This window comes from Haemaphysalis longicornis, unplaced genomic scaffold (assembly GCF_048455015.1).
Source record: "Haemaphysalis longicornis isolate Haplotype H1 unplaced genomic scaffold, Haemaphysalis longicornis Haplotype H1 scaffold_10, whole genome shotgun sequence".
Lineage (NCBI taxonomy): Eukaryota > Metazoa > Arthropoda > Arachnida > Ixodida > Ixodidae > Haemaphysalis > Haemaphysalis longicornis.
Genome location: NW_027526204.1, coordinates 55566000 through 55588578, shown reverse-complemented (window position 1 = coordinate 55588578; position 22579 = coordinate 55566000). Strand labels below are relative to the sequence as shown.

Genomic DNA, 22579 nt, shown 5'->3' with positions numbered 1-22579 from the left:
TTGATCGTGCCCCTAGCGAGGGGGACGTTTCTGCGTGTTTGGAGAGGCGCGAACGAGTTAAAAGCATTTCTGCCTCTAGGCGGCCGCGTGGCGCCATCTGCATGCTTCTCCGCGAGACTCGTAAAAGCGGCCTCAGGGCGGGAGATTCAAATCAACATTTGTGTTCCAGTCCTTCGCGAGCATTTACCTCAAGGCGTCGTCGGCAGCGAGCGAGACGCTGCCACGCAATCACGCGCCGCTGTCACCACGCTGGGGCGATTCTTTTTTTGTTCTTGTTCTTGGTTTTTGCTCGAGAAAAGTTTTCGCCGCGTTCCTGTGTCCTCCTTCGCATCGCTTCGTGCGTGATTTTTCTTACTGGCCTTACAATCCTGCGTACGGCCGTGTATTCGGTCGCACGGCGCCAAGGAGGATATGCGCAAGCGTGTTTGCGCAACGCGTGTACGTAGTTGGAAATGCGCTCGACAGAAAACTCGTTACGCCATCGAACGGTAATGCCCGGCTAAATAGCAATTAGCGTCCCCGGAACAGACGCTTGCGGCGCCCTCAAACGCCGCTCCCACGATGAAACGCTCAGGTAACGCACCGTTGGATGGGACCACGGTGTAGGAAGGAGAGGTGACTCAACGCGGCGGGCGAGCGCGGCGAAACTTGGTTCGGCGCGGACGTATGCGCTCGTAGGTGGCGCTACTCGAACGAGGGCCATGCGCTGCGGGTTTTCGGTAGCCACGGGCATGGAAACGCGCCTCGTACTGCGCCGTATAGAACGCGCGCTTGGATTTCAGTGGCATGAATTTATGGTCGCTTCAAACGAAAATACCCTTTCGAAAGAACACAGGTTCTTAGGGACGTCTCGGCTTAGTATGTGAATTTTAAGGCCGAAGCGCATGCACGCTATTTGGGGCACGACAGCGACCGTGGCTTCAACACTTCTTTGCGAAGACGCAGCCACCTCTGCGAGTAATTTAAACTGCAGTATGGGCAAAAAAATGTTGCGGTGCACCAGTGCTATCCACTACGGTCACGGTGACTACGGCACACGAAGGCAATTTGAATTTCGCTGAACTCGGGCACACATGAATCAAATATCTATTTTAGTTTTGCGTTGTTACTTTTTGCAACGTGTTTTTACAAGCTTAATAAGCTTTTTCGAACATATGCATGTCTATTGCACTGTTTTACACAAAAATGCCCCAACAAGAAATATTGAGGAAATCACACACCATCAAACAGCAAACTCTATTTAGGACGCTTGTGCCCATCAAACACCAAACTCTGTTTAGGGCGCTTCCAAATTTTCCAACTATTGATTAATAAACACAATAAACCCGCCGCAGTCTTTGCTAACTATACGAATAAATCGGGACGGAAGCGTGCAGCAAGATACAATACGTGCCTTCCATAATGCATTGCTAATAATGCATAAGTACTTGCGTTATCAGAAGAAAGCAACGCACACAAACACAGAATACCTAGAAATTGCAACGTCTTCGTCATTACTTTATAAAATCACAGGTTCCTTTCCCCGTGCGGTGGCACTCATTTACGCAGCCGTTATCGCAGGGACTCCGCAAAGTGATAAAAAAATTTCTGATCTCCCTGATTTTGGAAGAAAAAACAGGGGATAAAAAGTCGTCAAAAACGAGTGAAAAACACAATGATACTGTCACTGATTTGTTACATAAGATACTGGTGATAATAAGTCACTAAAAAACAAAATAATGAACAATTATGTTGTTTAAGTGCTACAAATATCTCAGCCAATATTTAATACATAAACAATGTTTTTTTTTCTAGCAAGGCTACAAAATCATCGCCTTGCCTAAAATAACGGAGAATCGCGAACAAGAACATCTGTAATAAATAGGTACGAATTGCGCGCTTGCAACCACCCCGTATAAACAACGCGCTCCGCCTAAGCGCTTGCCGAAATTCGTCTTTGTACCGAAACACCCGTATCCCGAAAGGTCCGTGTCCCGAAACGCCCGTGTCCCGAAAAGTCCGTGCACCGAAAAGACCGTACCGAAACGACCCGTACCGAAACGTCCTGTACCGAAAAGACCGGAGCCACCCTAGCACGCACCGTCCGCGGCTCGCATGGCCCCGATACTCCCAGCGCCCTCTGGTAAAAAGAAGGCGAACCCGAACAAGTTCTCCATGGAGCTGCTCTGCTGCGCCTCCGAGGCGATCAGTCACCTCTCCTTCCTACACCGTGGATGGGACTGTAGATACTGCGAATCTTGCGAATGTTGCAGGCATAACGTTAACGACGTTAACGTGACTTTCGTGTGCGAGAACGGGACGTAACGATTGCCAACGACGTCGCGGCTCGAACCGTTCGACTGAACGCTTTCTGGCTCGTAGTATTCCGTGTTTCTTGGTGTTTCTTCACAAAAGAGTACGAAGTGACTTCAACGGGAGTGAATCGCACGATGTGGCTCTGGTGTGTGTTCACTGCTTCGCATTCGTGTTTCGTACTTCTGCGCCGCGGTTCTGCGTGACCCTACTGTGCATCGGTGTTGTTTTGTGCGTGGTTTTTATGACAGTGAGCAGGCATGTGCGAAAGTCGTGACGCCTGCGCAAGACAGCGAAGTCCAGCGAAGTGGTTCGTGCTGGTGTCCAAACGCGCCTGAGCTCGGCGTCGTGTGTTCTCGTCAAAACGCTTGAGCATCTCGTTAGCTGCTTTTTCACGGCACCCCACAGCTGTTCCTGAGCAGGTACGTCTGCCCTGTTATGTGGTGTTCGTCGTGTATTCTACCATGCTGTGTGTACAGAACCTCTGTTGACGCATCGGGCGGCTTGTGTGCGCGGCTTCGGGCAGTCTGGTGGCCTTCGTTAAGTTGACGGAGATGTGTGAATTCCTCGCGCGGCCACCCATCGGCAGCAGTTGTGTTTTTCGTGCGGTTTGTGGCTGAGGTGATGCTGTTTTTATGGCATTTCCTGTGAGACAAGCAGATCACCCGCTTTGCAGCGAGTGCTGTGTGCGTGCCTCATTCGCCCTTCCGTCCCCTTCCCCGTCCCGGCAGGGTCCTCGGAGGCGTTGCCAAATCACCCCCCCTACCCGGCTGGGTAAAATCAAGACAGACTGGTCAGTTGCAGTTGCGAAACGACACTAGCGAGGATTGCTGTACTGGATGGGAGCAGTCTGTCTTGAAGCGGTTTGGCCGGCTAGGTAAAAATCAACAGACTGCTCCCATCTAGTACAGCAATCCTCGCTGGTGTCGTTTCGCAACTGCAACTGATCAGTCTGTCTTGATTTTACCTAACCGGACAAACCGCTTCCGCTCACTGACTAGCCAGCGTCGGACATGGGTCGCCGGGTAGGGGGGTGATTTGGCAACGCCTCCGAGGACCCCTCTAGACACTGATTATTATTACACCCTTGATGGTCGACGACCAGCGACGCTGTAGCACGTCACGCGTAGTTAGAAAAGGGTACATGTATGTATATTTCCATCATTTGGTAATGTTAGTGACGATAACTTCTTCGTTACTGCGATACTACTATACACCAATTGGTTCGGATGCAACCTTGGACAGATTCTTGGTCAAAATTAACCTGTACATGATAGTTGTTTAGTTGCGTGACTTGGATTCTTGTGGCAGTCCAAACCAAGTTCTTGTAGCAGAGGACAGTTGCTTCAGTAGTGTAGAAATGAAGTCTCTACAATGTTAACAAAGGTAGTGTAATCAGGCGTACGGACCGTTCTTCGAAAGACAATGCAAAATAGGGCATTTTATAACAAAAGAATTCATCGCAAGACAGTTTGTCATGTAGGGAAGTTTGTCGTAGGGCTATTCGTCGAAACAAAAATCTCTTGTCATTGCCTCTAAAAGAGTACTGACCTAAAATATAAAAGCTGAAAAACTATGTAAAAAGCTTCTTTTGTGTATGGCGACATGTACCAGCAAGTTTAAACAGTAACCGTTCACTATCACATATTTTAAATCTATTTTAATTTTCGGGTGCATGGGAAAGCCCAGAACGGATACGCTCTCACAATTGGCATCAGTATTACGCCATCTGCTCCTCCTGGCCGTCCTGGCTCCAAGCTGCCGACGTCGGCGCTCCTGCGACGTAGCCAGCATGCGGGCCGCAGTTAGCGCACGCTGCTCCGCCATGTGTATCACGTCGTGCTTTTGGGACTGGAGACCATGGCCAGTCTGAGCACTCACACACACATTCACAAAGGCAGTGGTGCAACGAGAACGGTGGCTTCACGAGCTCCCTCTTGTCATCGTGGCCGTCTCGGTGTTTATTTTGTCTAAACCCAAGTTGACACAAATAAACGAGTCTGTAAATAATTATTTACGCTGTGATCAACCATCCAATGTGCCATTCTATGATTAGCGAGCGCGTCTGGTAGGCACCCATAGCAGCAAAAAGCACTTAACACAAAAATTTTGTGTCAGCACTCCTTTAAAGCACAATGGACTATGGCACCGAACGTGTACGTGCTAAAGATAAAAGTTTAGACGTGCTCCTAAGAAACTAATTTCGCCTCTTATTGGGAGTCTGTGTATTCACCTAGCCAATCTTATCACTCAAGGCCAAGAATTAGCGCTTCATTGAGCCTGCACCTTCCAGGACACACTTTCAGGACTAGCAATGTAAAGTTCACCAGCTAAATTCTATAAATTAAAGGAGTACTGACACAAAGTTTTCTTGTTACATTTTTTTCGCTACTATGGGTGCCTGTTAGCCCACTAATCATAGACCGGCATATTACACGATCGATGGCACCGTAAACAATCACTTACGGCGTCGTTTATTAGTGTCAGTTTAGGTTTCGACAAAACGAACACCGAGCAGCCACCATGACAGGACGGTGCATCTGACGTCACCATTCTTGTCGCACCGCTGGCGGTCTGTACGCGCGCAAGCCAGCGTGCTCGTGCGCCCAGACCGGCCGACGTCTTCACCATCCCCACACGCCTGGACAGCAAGACGTCGGCCCTAAAACCATGACGTGATTGATACACACAGCGTTGCAGCGCGTGCCAACCGCAGCCGGCACGTCGGCTACATCACAGGAGCCGCGATGTCGGCAGTTTGGGGTAAAAGGCAGCTGTGCTAGGTAGCGTTGGCTGCCCTAGCATTGTGCGCAGTTCTTCTATGGTCACAGGTCGATTCAGAACTTCCATTGTCTACCTCACGATTCTTACTGCTACGCAACGAATATGCACTATTCAAGGGCAAATAGCTCATCCTGCAAGCTTATGATCTATGTTTAATTTGTTTTCAATTTTGTCGTCCTCAGCCGATCACACCAAGTAGCCTATCCTACATCATAAGTTCAGTGCGGAAACTTGGCGGGAGTCACATGCCTATTATCTGTTGGCCTCATTATATCGCCTATTTGAGTGTAGTTTTCATTAATAGTAGTGTAAAATTATTCTAGCGAGGTTATCTTTTGAATTAACCAAGCTTTACTTTGTCTTCATGCCCCTTTAAGACTTATGCCTGCCACCAGCCAGCTTGGCAATGCAAAACATACTGCACATGCAGAGCAACATAATATGGTCCATACTCCCGCCCTTCTAGAGCACAAGGCATGAACAGCGGATGTGGCTCAGTTTCTTATACGCCTCGAGCTTCACAATCGCTGCGCCGCCTGCCGCCGCTTCTCTGCGGTGTTGACGGGATTTGCAGTGCGTGGCTGATAGGGGCTCGTGCAGTGTTTTGGTTCTGTTTTGCTTCTTTTCGCCTTTCCGCGCCCCAAAAAAACTTGTTATGGTGACGTCTATAAGCAAAGAATACGTTTAGTTCACTTAAAAAGCAGCTGCGTCTTCGTAGAGTACGCGAGCGCCTGCAAGAGCTACCCGGGGACATGGTTCTGCGCACTTCGTCGCCACTCTTCCGGATGTCGGTGACGGTAGCAGCATATCACCACTGCCACCTCCAAATACGTGAAGCACAAATAAATTCTACTGTCGCCTCGTTTAGACCTGATACTGGCGCAGTGAAAGGTTAAATTCATTTTGCAGTGTGGACTAGAGGTGTGCACGGGCTCGGGCTTACCCGAAAGCCCGGCCCGCGGGGCCGGCTCGGGCCACGCGACTTACTTTTCACCCGGGCCCGGGCCGGACTTGGGCCGAAATGCAAATGCTTCGGACGGGGCGGGCCGTCGTGACAGCCTGGGCTGGCCCGGCACAGTGATGCAATACTAAGATTTTCTATGATATCAGGAACTGCATGTTGAAGACGCGGGCTGGCCCGGCACAGTGAAGCAATATTAAGGTTTTCTATGATATCAGAAACTACATGTTGCTCGTCCCGTGTCACTGTCTTTTCTTGTGTCCCCGTCTAGTGCGCTTTTTACCATGTTGAACGCGGTAAAAGCACGGATAAGGACTTGTTATGTTTAATTGGGGTTGTTTTGCCCGTTTAATGTTGGTTTTGCCTGTTATCATTTCCCTTACGATGAATTTTACCGCCTTGAGGTAGTTTTCGCTTCCAAACGTGCCCCAATCAGGCGCGGGCCCCTCTGGTATTTGGGTTGGAAACACGCAGCCAAGCCCGCCCAGGCCCGGGCCATAAGGTTAAGGTCTCAGGCCGGCCTTTTTCGTCAGGTTGGGCCGGGCCTATATACTGCGATAAGCACCGGGCCCGGGCTGGGCTCGGGCCCAAAGTTTTGGCCCGTGCACAGCTCTAGCGTGGACAACGAATGCGACTTCGTTTCGAATATATATGTAGCAGAAAAATATGTTTCAGGCATATGATTACCCAATCCTGGACAATAACTTATGCGCTTTATAAGACTATAAACCATGCGAAAATGTTAAGTACATTCCAAGCCTGTGCGTTGTTAAATATTTTACGCCTTATAGCAAGAACCAAAGCAAGTTAATGAAACCACGGAAAAATAACTGCTGTGCAAGTGCGGAAGAAACATAATAGCTCTAACGGATATCAAAAAAAAGAAAACAGTGCAGCTTTTGACATGCTAAAGACATTCGTCGAAACTTCAGCCAGGTAGGGTTCACCAGACTGACTACCTATACGCGAAATGCACTGCTATTTCGCGAAACATAGGTGGGGGAATCCCTAGGGAAGGGGGACACTGTGCATGCGGAGCGGAATCAAGCGATGAACGTATATCTCGCGTTCACTGTCCTTTTGTTCTTCGACTTCAACGAACAACTGATCGTACGGCGGACGCATTTTTGGAAGTATACCGGGTAGGTAGTTCAACGTTGTTCAACAAGTGATGAACTGGGTCGTTGGAAGAGTGTGGCATGTGATATGGGCCTCTGATTTCCATTTCTGCTTAATTCTACAGGCTCCCTGTGCATATGACGATATTTCGAAGAAGCATTTAGTCACGGATGCGGATTATATTCTAAGCTCGTCTCCGCGCTGCTCGCAGAGGATATAGGTAGCAGATGAATGTTTGCGGGCACTCACCTCACGACAAGACGACTCTGTCGTGTGCTGATCCCCGAGTATAATGCATTGTCCATCGTAATTTTGTTGTGGAATTAACACAGACTGGCTTGTAAACGGTGGTGATCAATATCAGAGGTATAATATTGGCAAATGTAACTGGCGTGCTGTCAGGTATGAGTGCTCCGCTGAATATGTAAGCGCACAAAATTTATTCACATCATAGGGTATACCTGTAGCATGAACATCTGAGGAACCGGTGGTTACGGAGACAGTGTTAGTAAATTCAGGGCAGTGGAACTACAATCGGCTCCATCATACGCCGGTTACGCGGCGCTGGCCTGTGACCAACACGTGGCACTTATACAGACCGAACATACCACACTAAAATCGCGTCAGACACATTTACACTTGTAAACACACTCCATTTGCGAACAGAATGACTGCTCTGCATAAACATGGATTTCAAACACCCGCAAACAGTAAATATTGGTCGTGAACGTGCCGCAAAAGCAGCGGCGACAGTGGGGAGCGGGACGCGGACTCCCGCGGCTGCTTTCGAAACGGGCCGCTAGGGAGATTTCAGTGGCGCCCCTACAGGCCGCGCTCGAGGCGTATAGCAAGGAGGTTGAACAGTTGAGACGTGTACCTGGTTACAGTAAAATTGCATCAATTGACTTTTCTCTGGAGGGAGTCAAATTGGCAATCAGCATAATGCCATCTCCATGGGGTTGTGTGTGATTGTTAGAATTTTCAGTGGTGCTACTGATTTTTTTTTTGCTTTCAGAGGACAATCTAAAACACAGTCGTGGAGAATGCCAGCTTCTTTAAGGTCACCGATGCCAACGAGCTGCATCATGGCAGTGTCTACGGATGTATCCTGCAGCCAAGAGATACAGGCAACCGTCAGTGCTTGTGCTATAGGTAATGCTCCTACTCTACATTAGTACTAGCTAGCGTGTGTTTCATCCTTTCTTTAGCTTTGTCCTGTGTAATGTTCGAATGCACCATGAATTCCTTAGTCAGCCACCAACCTGCCCAACTTTCTGCGTTAACTGTTTGCATTGCTCACTGCAAACTTTCTTTGCAGGCACCCAGTGTGCCCTTGTGTCACTCACCAGCGTGGGCTGCCAAACTGATGAGGACTTCCCAGGTTAGAATTTCAGAATTTTTTTCTTGTAAGCATTTCTTGTAAGGTACATGCAGTGTTCACAAAAAAAATCTGATTGTTGCACCCATTATGAACAATTTTGTTAATGTTCTTGTTGCACTGTGCATGGCTATATTTTCAAGCCTTGACAATTTAGCCTAAGTGCGGGATAACAGTTACACCAGGTGTGCTGCTTCTGGTATGTAGAGTGGACATACTCTGAAGTAGAGGTGTACTGGCACCAAAGTTAAATGCAATAGCATTATCAGGCTCATTTTCCTATCATTTGTGGAGGCTAGCTGTCTGCGATCAGCCGTGCTCGTCAAGTATCCTTCGAAACAGCATTGCTGCCAACTGGAAATACTACTGAGGCAGCCTCATACAAGGGATGTACTTTACATAAAACAAGGCACAGGGGCAACAGGAGTGTGAAAAGAGGACAATGAATTACGGTAGATACAAAAGAAAGGATACATGATTTCTGCAGGCGCTGTGCCCGTGCAGTAAAGTTCATTCTATACCCAGTGGGTAGTCACAATTTCCGCAGACGCTGTCGCCAGCCAATGTGCTAAGTCCGGGTTTGTATAGTGCAGCACATCACTCAGGGTTGTATACTGCTTATTTCTGGTGCTAGTAACTTGTATCATCTAGGCGTCAAATCAAAGGCTACTCAAAAACTGAAAACGCCACATGTCTACTCTCCAACAGCGAAAACTTTGCCTTGCCTGTCACAACTAATGAACACCGCTACATGGCTTTGTAACACACGTGGCCTTGATCTCACAGCTAAGATACACGACAATAACTGACACACAACTATTGAGGGAGATGTCAAGGACAGCCGTCACACAGGAGAGGCGTCTTGGAGGCAGTCGGCACAGCATGTTAATTCGGAGCAGAACCCAGAACTCCAGCACCAAGAATAATGGTGTGGATGGTTATGAAAAACAGATGAGGTACGACATGGTAATGATAATGGTCGTGGGAAGCAGGTGAAGAGCAAGGTGAATCAGCCACGACCGTACAAGGCTCTTGTCTATGTCCCCTCAAAATAGGCACTAGCACAGCACACAGATTGGTGCTCACAATTTGAATAGTTTGCTCGCGTTTTTACTGGTGGAAATAGACCAGCAAGCGTTGTCGAAGGCCAACACAGCCTCCTCGTTGACAGGCGCTGCTAGTGGCCAGCTTTGTCCCTGAATGAAACTTCGGCCAGAGTTTCGTCTTTTATAAAAGCACCGAAAGACACTGGTGGGACTAAGAACAGCCTTTGCTTTAAAAAAATATTCAGGACTGCACAGTGCAGGGGCCTTTGCTTGCTCATTGCTGGATTACAAGCTATGTAATGGTTTCTTTCAAGCACCTTTAATGCATTACTTTCCATGGCATTCTGATTCTTATGCTAGTTTTGGGCGGACAGTGACCCTTGCTACCCACTCTGGAGTGGTAGCGTGTAAAACAAATTGGTAGTGTTTCGTAAATAATTCTAAATACATTCAAGCCTCACTTAATAGTTTTAAATTATATTTTAACCTCAAGTTAACGTTGCTGTGATCACGACCATATTCAGAGTTGCAAATTATGTTAATCTTTTTGCACGCTTTGCTTCGGTTGAAGAGCCACGCTGTCTTTTCTAAATCCCAATCAGTGCAGTACATACAAGGATGGAGTAAGGAGCAAACAGCATAAGCAGTAGTAGTTGGCACTTCTATCACCCTATTTTTTTTCTTGTGTAACAAGCTTTACACTGTTGTAATAAATTACCAATAAGCCTAGAAGAAAGATATCTTGGTTTCATTCCGTGCACTGTGCTGTGCTTTTCTTGTGGTGACTTATGAGGTCGTGTTTGGTGATTTTTCAGAAATATAAAACCCTTGGCGCTATTTCTAATGGGGAAGCAGAGCGTAGGTTGCTCAAAAGGTGTGCTGCTAACAGCCAGCTGTCAAAGAGGTGCTGAAGTGAATTCATCAGACTTCTGTTTTTGTTTGCATTGCATAAACTGGCTCAAACAAACACGCCCATCATTGTCTGTCCTGTTGATAAAGCAGCATTTAATTTATAATGCCTGGAAGAAGAAAAATAAAGATGCCACATTGGTGGCGGCCACAACAACTAACTGCATATTCAAGTTGCGGTGTGATTAGACCATGTCCCATATTGAAATTCAAACCAGTTTTAGTTTCGGTTCTGTGGAACATGCTTGGCGTATGACGTCATCATCGGTTGGGCATTCTCGATACAAGAATCGGCTTACTGCTCTTCTGCCATGTTTGGGCTGCAGAATGGGTTAGATAAGCCTGCCAGCACTGCTTAAAATTCTAACATTCACTAGACGAGGCATACGTTGTGCCTGTGGCTAAATGGTCTCTGCGTCATCAGAGATGCTTAACTGCGAGGCACTTCGCCTCTACCTTTGGAACTTGCCTGGCTCGTTCTTGTGTCACAAGAGGCATGTTCACACCAGGCTGGGGGGTCAGGTGATTCAGCACTGTGCCTGCCAGAAGTTGGTGCTTATGTCAACGCCATGCCAATGGAAGCTCATCAGCTTTTCAGTGTCAGTCTGCACACAATCTGCGTACGCACTCTTGGGGCAATGAAGGTTGCATGCAAATTGGTACATTCAGTAAAGAAAACATTTCCTATAAGTGCAAGAAAATCAGTGCAAAAAAACCGAAGTCCTATTGGGGATTCAAACTTTCTAAACTGCGACACACTTCACACAGTACCTCAGACCACTCTGCCACAATGCTAGCAATGTTGGGGATGTAAATATAAATTATATATCGTGTAGCCTGTTTATTTTTTTACTTATGGCATTCCCAGCTGCTTAGGTGACTACTTCTTGACTAACGCTTGTGCAGTAAGTGTCCCTTAAATTCCTATGAATATATTCTCTAGCTGCTGTATTCCTTATGTAGGAAAAGTGATTGCAAATATGTGGTCGTGCTGCTGACCGCTGTGTTAGTTTACCCAGCGCAAAAAGTGCTTTTCATACCTTGGTTTTACGCTTTGAAAGTTTTTGTTGCTTTTAATTTCGTGGCACCTATATAAACTTTGCTGACTGTTCTCCCACCTTTAATTGGTATTAGGTTTTCTACTACAGAAGCAGTGAGTGAAGCGTTGCATCTGACAAACTAAAGGGGCATTCTACCAGGCATAAATCATGTCATAGCGTAGTTTTAACTAAGTGGTCGAATTGCTATGTCCTGCTGCCAGCCAGTCAGCTGACATTCTCAGAGGGTCAGCGAGCCGTGCAGTAGCGCAGTCAAGCTAAGCCTACCTTGAGTAAGTGTCTTACGGAACGTCATAGGAAATATGCTTTCAGGATGCAATGACGAGGACAGCTCTTTTGCATTGATTTTTCTCCAAAATAAAGTTGTGTAAATGCACTGAGTGGTCCGAACATGGCCTAGGGACATGAGACTACAATTCGCACAAATGATCGCGCAATGTTTACAAATCACTTCAGTGTCCCTTTAAGAACGTTAACTTCCAGTCTTCAATGAATAGCTTCCTGTATTCTTGCTGGCATATAAGAACACCTACAGAGGCCTATCCAATAGTGTACCATCATGACGTCTTTGTGCTTTAGAGGAGCTAGGCCTTCATATTAATAAAACATTTGTGGGCTATGCCTTTTTAGAACTGTGTGATAGCTCTTCTCAAAGCCACTTCCAGTTATGTGACACCAAACTGGCTTCCAGGGTCTTCAATTATTTCACCATACTGTATGAGAGGCATTGGGGAAAACATTCCGTTAGGCTGCTTGCTGTTTAGTGTTAATGTATCTACCGAACCACCCAGAAATGTTTTTCCTATGAATAGCTCCAGTTGTAACTTTTAAAGATTTTGATATGTTTACTATCAATTACTGTTCCAAATCAGGGCGCTCTTGTTCCAAAATGAAATTCCTAAATTAATCTGGAATTCCTGCACTTACCCCAGCGGATTTCCGTCTATCCCACTATGTATTTAGGCAGTGTTCATGCCTTATGCACTTTAACACTGGACGGCGATGTGCAAACACTTGTAGTCTGTAGTGATGACCCTGGTGCCACTAAGTACTAGGGGAAGACGAACACTTACATTTGGTGTTTCGGTGCATTCCTATATTTTATCTGACGCTGCATTTGTGTAAGAGTTGATGCCTTTAGCTGCTTTGACTATTTTTTTTCAGTTTTGGAGATGGATAACCTCATACCTGGAGCCTTGAAGAGATTCCCTGAAGGGGCTGTTCCTCAAACATGCTCCTGCCACCTACATTTAAGCAACGAAGGGTGGGTAATGTGCTGGTGCTAGCGATGCTGATTCTTGTAGTACATGAACACTGGAGAATTCCCAGGCTAAAACAGATTCATTTTTCTATGCTTGAGCATAAGGTATCTGATACACAAAAACTGTTGCAAGGTGTGATCGTAGAAATCAAATGCAAGTGGTACCTAATCTTAGGATGTACCGCAGCAAATCATTTACTAGGGAACTGCTACTATGGCAAGTCGGTAGTGAGCCAGTGTAACCTTCACCTGCCGCGTGGCACGACGCCAGTCAATGAACGGTGCAGCGGTGCAGCAACTTTGACATTTTTCCTGAAGTGAACATCGAAAAAATATTGCTGCAAACCATGCATTGGGTTTGTTTATGCTTTGTGCTGACCGGCTGTGCTGGACTGGGTTATCGGTGTTATCCGTGTGCCATGTGAAAGATTGTGTTCCATTCTTTATTTTTAGCCACTCGTGTTATCTCTTTTGATAGAGATAGCGTTTTGATAGAGAGAGAACTGCGTCGTCTTTGGCTTCGTGACAATATTATATAAGAATCGGATATGACGTTTTAGGAATTTATTTCAAACAAATGCTCAGTTTGTATTCCAAGTAGGGAAAATCTCACAATGCATGCCACTAGTGTGTTCATACCATTAAGTTTGTGAAAACAGACCCTGGTTGCCCATCATTATGGGAAAAACGAGTGCTATGACAGTGTGCAGCAAATCTTCCATGTTTAGAGGGTGGTGGCTTGGCCCGTTAGTGCATATTCATGTTACCAGGCTGCAAAAAACAAGTAAAAAGGCGGTGTTGGCTAAAGGCTACGGAGATTACAGGCACTTTAAAAACGTCTTCCTTTTTTCTCATAATACACAAACGTTGCGCTAAGTGCACAGCTATTGCTAAATGATAACATATTAACTGGAAATTAAAATAGTTTTCTTGTATTGCAGCTGCAGCTTGAATTTTACAAATGAGAAATGTTTTCTAGCGATAATGGCTATGGTGCAGTTACGCAAGAGAAATGGGCATGAGTCACTAAGTAACACAACACTTAGTTTTACGGGCTGAGTTGACACCACATCTTGAGTGGCCCTCCAAATGGTGCAGGAGCTTTTGAGGTCGAAGGGAATTACTAACAATCACACCCGATGTTCTCTCACATGACACTTTGGGCTCAGGGGAGCTCTGATCACCCAATTATACTCTTACATCAACCAGAGCAAGAACAAAGTACATGGCTACACTATTACGCAATGTAGGGTTATTGCACACTGTATGCCCTTCTGGTTTTTTAAGCTTTGATGTGCTATGCCAAATTTTCAGTGTTTTGACACAACTTCAACTGTTTGTTAATAAAGTAAAGTTGTAGGTGCTCCTTAATGTTCCTTTAAGTTAAAATGCAATTTATTATGGACATTTCAGAAGTAGACTGTTCAATAATAGCTGCATTGCATTTTATAGGCTCTCATTGGAAGCAAGGGCTATATTTTACAATAGGTGCACGTTTACTATATGCAGAGTTCCCATGTCTTCACCACAAGCATGCTCTTCCCTTTAAAAAAAAGCCTTTAAAATGAGATGACTGAATTTGCACACATTGAAGGGTATGAGACAACAGGTGTCACGTGCCAGACCCACCTGGTCTGAACGAGATGGATTCTTTGAATGAACCTACTGACATCTGTGTGGTAGGAGACCGTGAAGGCTAATAGGAATGATGCTAACCACATGTCGGTGCACTGCACTTCTCAAATTGTGAGTTCGCTGTTTATAGTGGGTCTTGAAAACACAAATGCAATATACGAATTGTGTCCCCTCCCTTGCTTGCAACTTTGGCCACATTCCTGCATATGGCAGCTTCATGCAAGCCCACAATTGGTGGCTTCACTACTCCAATCACAATTTGGGCTAATAGAAACAGATTGTAACTAGCTTTTTCATTTCTGGCTGAGTACAATGTGCACCACAATCGCTTGATAAGGACCTGTTTTAATTTTGGTTCTCTGTAGCCATGTTTTGTCGAACCACCAAAATGGTGTAATACTGTGTCATTTACTGAAATCCTGATAAATTATGACAGAGCAGTTGTGCACTTTTAGTTGCATTTATCACACGTTTGTATTTTATTGTAAATAAGTGGACAGTAGCACCCAGGTTATGCTACGATTTATATTGATTGGTCATCACACGTGTGCGTGGTGGCTGCGATTGCATTGTTGTGGAGAAACCTACTGTAACTTTTGGAAGGTACTTGCAGAGACGCATTACGTGGATAGGTTGGCAAAAGTGTGAACTTAGCTGGGTGCTGCAAAAGCTTTCGCAACACACCTAACACTCAATCCCCATTGGCTGCCTAGTTCGCATTCAGCTTCATGGGCTGTCAGCTTCGATGGAGGCAATGTCACAACAGCATAGATGGAGCATCTGCTATAAGTGCATGCAGTGAGTCCAATGACAGCATTGTAAGCTTAACGTCCACATCGGCAGAAAATTTGTTGGTAAACATAGGAACTGTGCAGATCTCCAGAAACTCGATGTGCAAAGTTATTCAAACATAAAACCTTTTGCTATGTAAAAACAAGATAGCACATATCAGGTTGTGTCATTGCTGTGCATTCTAAGTAAAACACTCCCAATTTCGGCTAACCTCCCAAAACATTTACACATTTTACCAATAAAAGGTGTCCGGATTGTAAATTGATCCAGCTTTAGCAATATATTTAAGAAGCTTCAATGCATTTTAAATGGCTCTGGTAGGGTATTTTTTGGTAAAAAATGTAACAGTAGACTTGCAGTATCTTCTGTGTATGTGTGAGCAAATGCCCTCCAATGCATTAACAGTTAAGAAATTTTAGAACAAAAGGCTCAGGCAAAATCTGGAATAGTAGGAATTTTACAGATGCCTTGGGCCTTCCCTACAGAGAGGACTGCAGTAGTGTTTGGACGAATGCTAGCACTTAATACAGAGGACCGCGGGAGTGTTTGCACAAATGCTGTGCACTTATTATCTAGAACATGGGTTTGTTGCATCTTTATTTTATTTTCATGCAGTATCTCTTGTCTCATTCCGTCCACTTAGGAGTTTTGCCAGCGAGAGTGACGGAGTGCAGTCCGGGGAGAAGCTTCATTTCTGCCTCTCCTGTCAACTAAGCGACCATAAGACCACACATGTGACGGTGGCTGCCAGTAATATGCCACACACCTGCTCTGTGTCCAACAAAGCCTTCCATAAAAAAAGCAACTGGGACAATCACATGGGAGTGCACAGCAGTGAGAGACCCTACGTGTGCAGCATTTGTCAGAAGAGGTTTACTCAAAAAAGGCACCTGACTTATCATTACAGAGAGCACTCACATGAAAAGCCTTTCAAGTGCAGCACATGTGAGATGACCTTTATTAGAAAATCCACCTTGGTTTCTCATGAAAGAGTGCACTCTGGAGAGAAGCCCTACACGTGTAGAACCTGTATGAAGGGCTTTTCTCAAAAATCCACCTTGGTTGTTCATGAAAGGTTGCACTCTGGAGAGAAGCCCTATGTGTGTAGCATCTGTCAAAGAAGCTTTGCTGGAAAAAGCAACCTGATTAAGCATGGAAGAGTGCACTCTGGTGAAAAACCCTATGTTTGCAATATTTGCACCAAAAGGTTTGCTATAAGACGTGACCTGACTGAGCATAAGTGGGTGCACTCTGGTGAGAGGCCATACGTGTGCGATATATGTGAGAAAAGCTTCACTGCAAGAAGGGGACTTCTGCGTCACAGGAGACTGCACTTTGGGGATAAGCCGCATATCTGCAGCACTTGCCAGAAGGGATTTAGGTCTAAAGGAGAGCTTATTGAGCACGAAACAACACACAACAACCAAAAGCCCTACTCATGCACTCTATGTCAGAAAGGCTTCGCACGGAGAGAGTACCTTGTCAAACACGAGGCTACGCATGCTACGAACAAGCCGTATTTCTGTGTGACATGTCAGAAAGGCCTAACTCGCAAAGAGAGTTTTCTATATCATAATAGATTGCACTCTGGCGAAAAACCTTACGTCTGCAGCACCTGTCCAAAAGGTTTTGCTTTGAAAGTGCACCTTACTAGGCATGAAAGAACGCACACTCATGATATGCCCTATGCTTGTAGTGTCTGTCAAAAAGGCTTTGCACAAAAAAGATCTCTCGTCACACATGAAAGTAAGCACACTTGCAAAAAGCCCCCTGTGTAGTGTATCATAACAGCGTTGTCCAGAAAGCTATCTTGGTAAGCCAGAGGAGATTGCGTGCTGACAAGCCCAATATCTACAAACATTGCTGAACGAGCTTTGCTATGCAAGGAAATCTCATTACTCAGGTAAAATTGCATATTGGCTTTTTGGAAGTATTTTGACATCCGTCGGTAGGAAAAACTTCACTCGAAAACATACCTTGGTGAAACAGGAGGCTGTGATGTGGCAGTACCTGCTAAGAAGTCTTCATGATATCTAGCATGAGAGAATGGACTGCAGTGATAGACACTGCATCTCATCGTGACATAAAAAAGCTCTGCTACAAGACGTGCGACTAGGTGTGAATAATGACTTCTACAATAAACGTTTGCTTGGAATAATTTTTGAGCAATCATTTCAATGGGTGAAAACAAAAGCAAATAAACTGCTGTCATTATCACTGCAATGAGAAGTCAACTGCTTATATACCGTATTTACTCGAATCTAACGCGCACCTTTTTTCTAGAAATGTAGGTCCTAAAATCACATGTGTGTTACATTAGACTACGACTCAAAACAGCAGCGCCGTATCACCATCGACATTTCAAGATGGCCGCCTTACTACTGAACGCGTATCCAGCGCTTTTGTAGTCGGCGCATGTTTGTGTCTGCGTAGCCTTTTTCTAGGTCCCTCTGTTCTTTCAACCATGTAATTTCCCACGGCGAAGACACGGTGGGTTCACCACGATGCTGCGTTTAAGAAGAAAGTAATCTTGTGCGCAGAAAGCGGTGGAAACAGGGCCGCGTCGCGTGCGTTCAGTGTTCCGGACACTTGCCTGCGGGACTGGCGCAAACAGAATGAGAAAATTTTCGCTAGCAAGGTGACACGGGAAGGGTTCAGCAGACCAAAGAGGGGGTGATATCCCCAAATAGAAGACCCGCTGGCGGAGTACGTGCAGCAGCAGCGAGTGGCTCGGAGACCCATAACGACAGAGCTGCCGGGGCACCGACGGCGCTGCTCTGGAACGTCATCGTGGTGACTGTCTTGGTGGCCATAAATAGTGCATTTTTGTATTAAATAATGAGTGTAGTGCGCGGAACAATCGAGAACATGGCGCTTTTTTTTCTTCAGATCGTGAAGAGCGGGTGCGCGTTACAACGGAGGGAACGTTAGATTCGAGTAAATATGGTATTTCCACTTTAACAAAGCCACCGGCTGATAAATGGATAAATTTCGACATCGATATCCTAAGCTATTCTTTCGACCACAGTTGATTATCGCTTCGCATTTTATACACTGAACGTTCATTGAAGGCAGCTGTTTTAGCAGCAGCTCCAGTTTGGATGCAGATGTACAGCATAATTAGTTTCATCATCGAGGACTCTTGTCTACTACGCCAGAAACAAGATGACTACTTGCAACTTCGCCAACCTCATGTGCAGAATTGAAATTTTCAATGCAGTTTTCTTTTTAATCCACCAACTGTTAGCACCTGTTTCTTTTAATGGTTGGGCTCACGTGGCTCTTGCAAGTACATGGCTCCGCAACTTGTGCACCAAACTCAAAACGATAGGATCCGCACTTTGTCAGCCCCTCGCCCAATTTTTCGCATGTCGGTGGTTTATGCGGAGTTAACAGAAGATGTGTAAGTGATGCCAACATTGGCTCATAATATTAGTTCGCAGAGTGATGTCTGCTCAAACATGTTCATATAATAAATCTGTGGCTTACACTGATAATGTGTATTTCTAATGTTTCTCCTGGCTACACAATAAACATCCCCTTTTCTAATAGAACCACCGCACAAAAAATGTGCCTAAATTATACTCAACACGCAGGTTCCCTTTTTAAAAATACTCGTAGGTAGTCCAGGTACCACAGCCCCTGGTGATCCTGTTATAGTTATACCCTTGAAAACTCAAAGCCTGATCTTCAGTTTGCACGAACATACCAGCGACAGTAAAAAGTGGGCAAAGAAGCTCCACCCGTGGGCGTGCCGCAAAACCTCGCTGTTCAACTGTATGGATATTCCGAGCTTTGCAATTTGATAAAATTCTATTTCGAAAATACCCCTGTCCATCACTTCTAGTTGTTGATCAATTCGCTGTCGGGCTACGAACGACTAGCCTCCTGGTTATCTCAGTTGATATAGCGACTGCTCCGGGTAAGCTGTGGTCCCGGGTTCGAATCCTGCACCAGGTAGAATTTTTCTTGAACCTCAAAGTTTCTGAGGAAGCTGTATAGCTTTCCTCTGTAGCCATACGGCTGCTTTGAGGTGGATGTCAAACTTGTCAAACTTTCCGTCGCTAAAATAGCCCATTTATTCAAACGCAAGCAGGTTCCGCCACAGATAATTTGCGCTATGCGCCACCATACCAATGGCTTGGTGCCTGACAAACACTCAGAGAAACGCAACCTCTGCTGCGATGCCTCCGCAATAGAGAGGGAAGCTACAAAGAGGTAAAAACATGTGAACCCCCTTGGTGAACATTTTGGAAGACATAGTCTTTGCAGATTACCTCGGTGTGCATGCGAGCGTAGGGGTGTGTGGTGCACTGATAGAATGGCACATCATCTCTCGCATCAAAAGTGCAGAATCTGTTGCTGCCATTGACAAGAACAATGGAGCACCAGTACTGGCACCCGCTCAGAAGTCACGGCGGGATGGAATGTGATTATGCCGCTAATCACTTAAGTTATGATGAAGTTGAAGATGAGGCTTTCTGCTACATTCACTTTTTAGAGCAAGAGCTGCTGGCTGTCACCTTTAGCGGCAAAAGGCTGGCAGCAATAAAGGACTTGTCCAAGCATTTTAAGCGCAGCTCCCTGTTGCAGTTCGAATTAACGAGCTTTTACTGTACCATCGCCTCCTGTATTTTTACAGGAGGCGATGACTGCACAGAGCTTTTGTTCTTGATACAGAAGTCGGCATATGCCCACTTGACTTCGATTTGTTCATGTTTGACATCGAAGCTCAGGCGCATGCTAGGGAATGCTGCTATTATGAATGAAAAACTAACGCAAGCATAAAAAACACCTCAAATTGGTGTCATTTTAGGAAGAAACCGTCCCTATTCATTACTGTCCAATACTTAGAAATTGTCAAATATCCAGACTGATCGACCTCAATCTGCAGTAATGTATTATTCATCTGAACATTGGATAACAATATTGTGCATGCCTACTTTTTACTCGTGAGCTGCATGAGATGTCGCTGAGGCAAAAGCATGTGCATCACATATATATGGCACAGTTTAATTGTATTTTATTGGCGAAGTATTGCTTGGAACAGACGAAATTTGCAGAAGTGAATATCAAAGTGACGGCTAAATGGCGGAATTTTCACCTCAACTCGGAGTTCTCGCACGCAAAAATAACCTTGTTCAATTTAAACAACTAGCGGTTGGTGTAAAAACTCCAATTTTGCACAACTTGATATCAACAGTCACGCAATGGAGGGCAATAATAAAAGCAGTTACGTGTTAACTGCACATTCGCGGTAAAGAGATAAGATCAGATAAAACTCGAGGCCCCACTATAATCACAGTCGTGTTCCTTGCCGCCAATCGCGTGAACATGATAGAGACCTGGCAATAAAAAGGCTTCGCGGTCGCTGCTGCATTTTTGTTTTCTGTAATATATTGAGGTAATTTTTTGACATTGGTGACAAAATTGGTATCACTGTTATGGGGACAAATTTGTCTTTTTAATAAACAAAATTTCTCTTTTGTCTTCACGGCCCCTATAAATATCCCTCACCGTATCTGCACTTTCTAAAAAGTTGTTTTCACTATTTTAAACCAAATACTTTTATTCTATCACTGAAGCCTCGAGTACACGAACAGCAGCCATCAGAGGGCCAAGCTGATCGGGCATTCTTTATGTGAGCTGTGTCGACTTTCTATTTTAAAGTGAAGCATTAGTGTCATGGAGGAAAGAAAAAGTTAGGAGAGGCCCTGACGTCACATTTGTGAAGCCGATTCCCGCCATTACTTGAGCCCACGGAGCCCAGCACTCTATCCCATCATCCTTTGCTGTCTCCGGTTTGATTTGACGAACATGGCGTGGCGTCGCCCTACCCTCCCGCTTCGAAGCGAAAACAGCTTCGTCGCTAATTCCTCGGGGTGATGTCATCTTCTAAGCTGTTGATTTTGGCCTTCAATTTGCCCATTCTAACCCTCACCCAATGTTTCAACCGAAAGATGGCCTTCGTTTTTGAGATAAAAGGACGATTTTTCAGCTCTTAAGCCTGGGAAAGTAGCGTTTGTCGTCGTCATAGCAACAGGCTGGAGGGATGGCGAACGCAGACGCCTCCGACGGCAGAGTTTTTAAACTGGCCTAATTTAAAAACGTTTTTCGTAGCGACTGCGCTGGTTTGCAAGCGTATCGAGGCAGCCACATACCAAACGCCTTAAAAATTTGTCCGTTCTATTCGCCCAAATTTGGCCGCCGCAGTTGTAAACAAGTAAGCAACATTGTCCATGGGCTCAAGAAAATTAACGTGACTTCCTCCACACTTTTCGCAATGTATTGGGGTGCTAGGGGTCTCTCCTGAGTATTCTTTCCTCCATGATTAGTGTTCTCTCTGATGTTATGCAAAAACGTCATGGAGGAAAGCCAACGTTCTCTGACAATGATGATGAATGATCGTGGGCGCGGTGTAGGAAGGAGAGGTGACTGATCGCCTCGGAGGCGCAGCAGAGCAGCTCCATAGAGAACTTATTCGGGTTCGCCTTCTTTCTACCAGAGGGCACTAGGAGTATCGGGGCCATGCGAGCCGCGGACGGTGCGTAAATCCAGTAAAGCTGCTAGGGGCCATTTCAGTTCGCTCCGCCACGAGGCTGTCGTCTCTGTTTTTTGTGAACTGTCCGCGATCTTTGAACGTTTTGGTTGACCTTGTGAGCTTCTACGACGTGCGTATGGCCATGTAAAAGCGATGGGGAAAAAGTGTTTCGCCCCACGCTGCAAGACAGGGTACAAGTCCTGTACCGAGAAACTTTCGCTGTTTTCTGCGCCGAAAGAAGAACAACGCCTTCGGGTGTGGAGGAATGCCATTCCGCGCAAGGATCGCATCCTACAGTCTACCGACCACCTCTGCGAACGGCACTTCGAGCCTCATTTGGTAAGCAAAACATGGGAAGCGGTGTACAACGGCAATGTTTTGTGTCGAGCACCGCGGAAAGCGTCCCTCTCCAAAGATGCAGTGCCCACTCTCTTTCCGGACTGCCCAAGCTATCTCTCAAAAGAGAAAAAACAACGCAAGGGGCCAACTGAGAGACCTGACATCAACGGGCCTTTCAAGAAGCGCCGTAAGCAAAGCCAGGAACTCGGTCACTCCCGAAAGTGGTGCTACTGCTTCGGACATGCTCTTGCTTGATTGTACCTCGGCACCCCTGGCAGCGGTGTCAACTTTTGATGAACTGTTTGGAAGCCCAGCATGCTTTCAGCTTCCGTCCACAACTTGGGGCTTTCACAGACTGCAGGTTGACGAGCTTCGCAATGTTGTGTTCTCAGAATTGCGGCGAGTTCGAGAACCGCAGTGCGCTGCTGACACAAGCCACATAGTGCCATGGAAACTTCTTGACA

General features: G+C 45.8%; 2 protein-coding genes across 2 annotated transcripts in view; both read left to right on the top strand.

Annotated features, from left to right (window-relative positions):
• The first annotated feature begins 1207 nt into the window (after window positions 1–1207).
• The window catches only part of LOC144158566 (uncharacterized), a 53254-nt gene continuing 31882 nt past the window's right edge, over window positions 1208–22579 (top strand). The window contains exon 1 of the mRNA XM_077689519.1: window positions 1208–2620. The gene's annotated coding sequence lies outside the window, so the exon portion shown is untranslated. The remainder of the gene's footprint in view (window positions 2621–22579) is intronic.
• Window positions 2577–21270, top strand: LOC144158565 (uncharacterized). The gene is made up of 5 exons (XM_077689517.1): window positions 2577–2714; window positions 8172–8308; window positions 8475–8537; window positions 12712–12811; window positions 15879–21270. Exons 2-5 carry the CDS (start codon window positions 8200–8202, stop codon window positions 17011–17013), a joined length of 1407 nt encoding a protein of 468 aa, XP_077545643.1. The 5' UTR covers window positions 2577–2714; window positions 8172–8199; the 3' UTR covers window positions 17014–21270.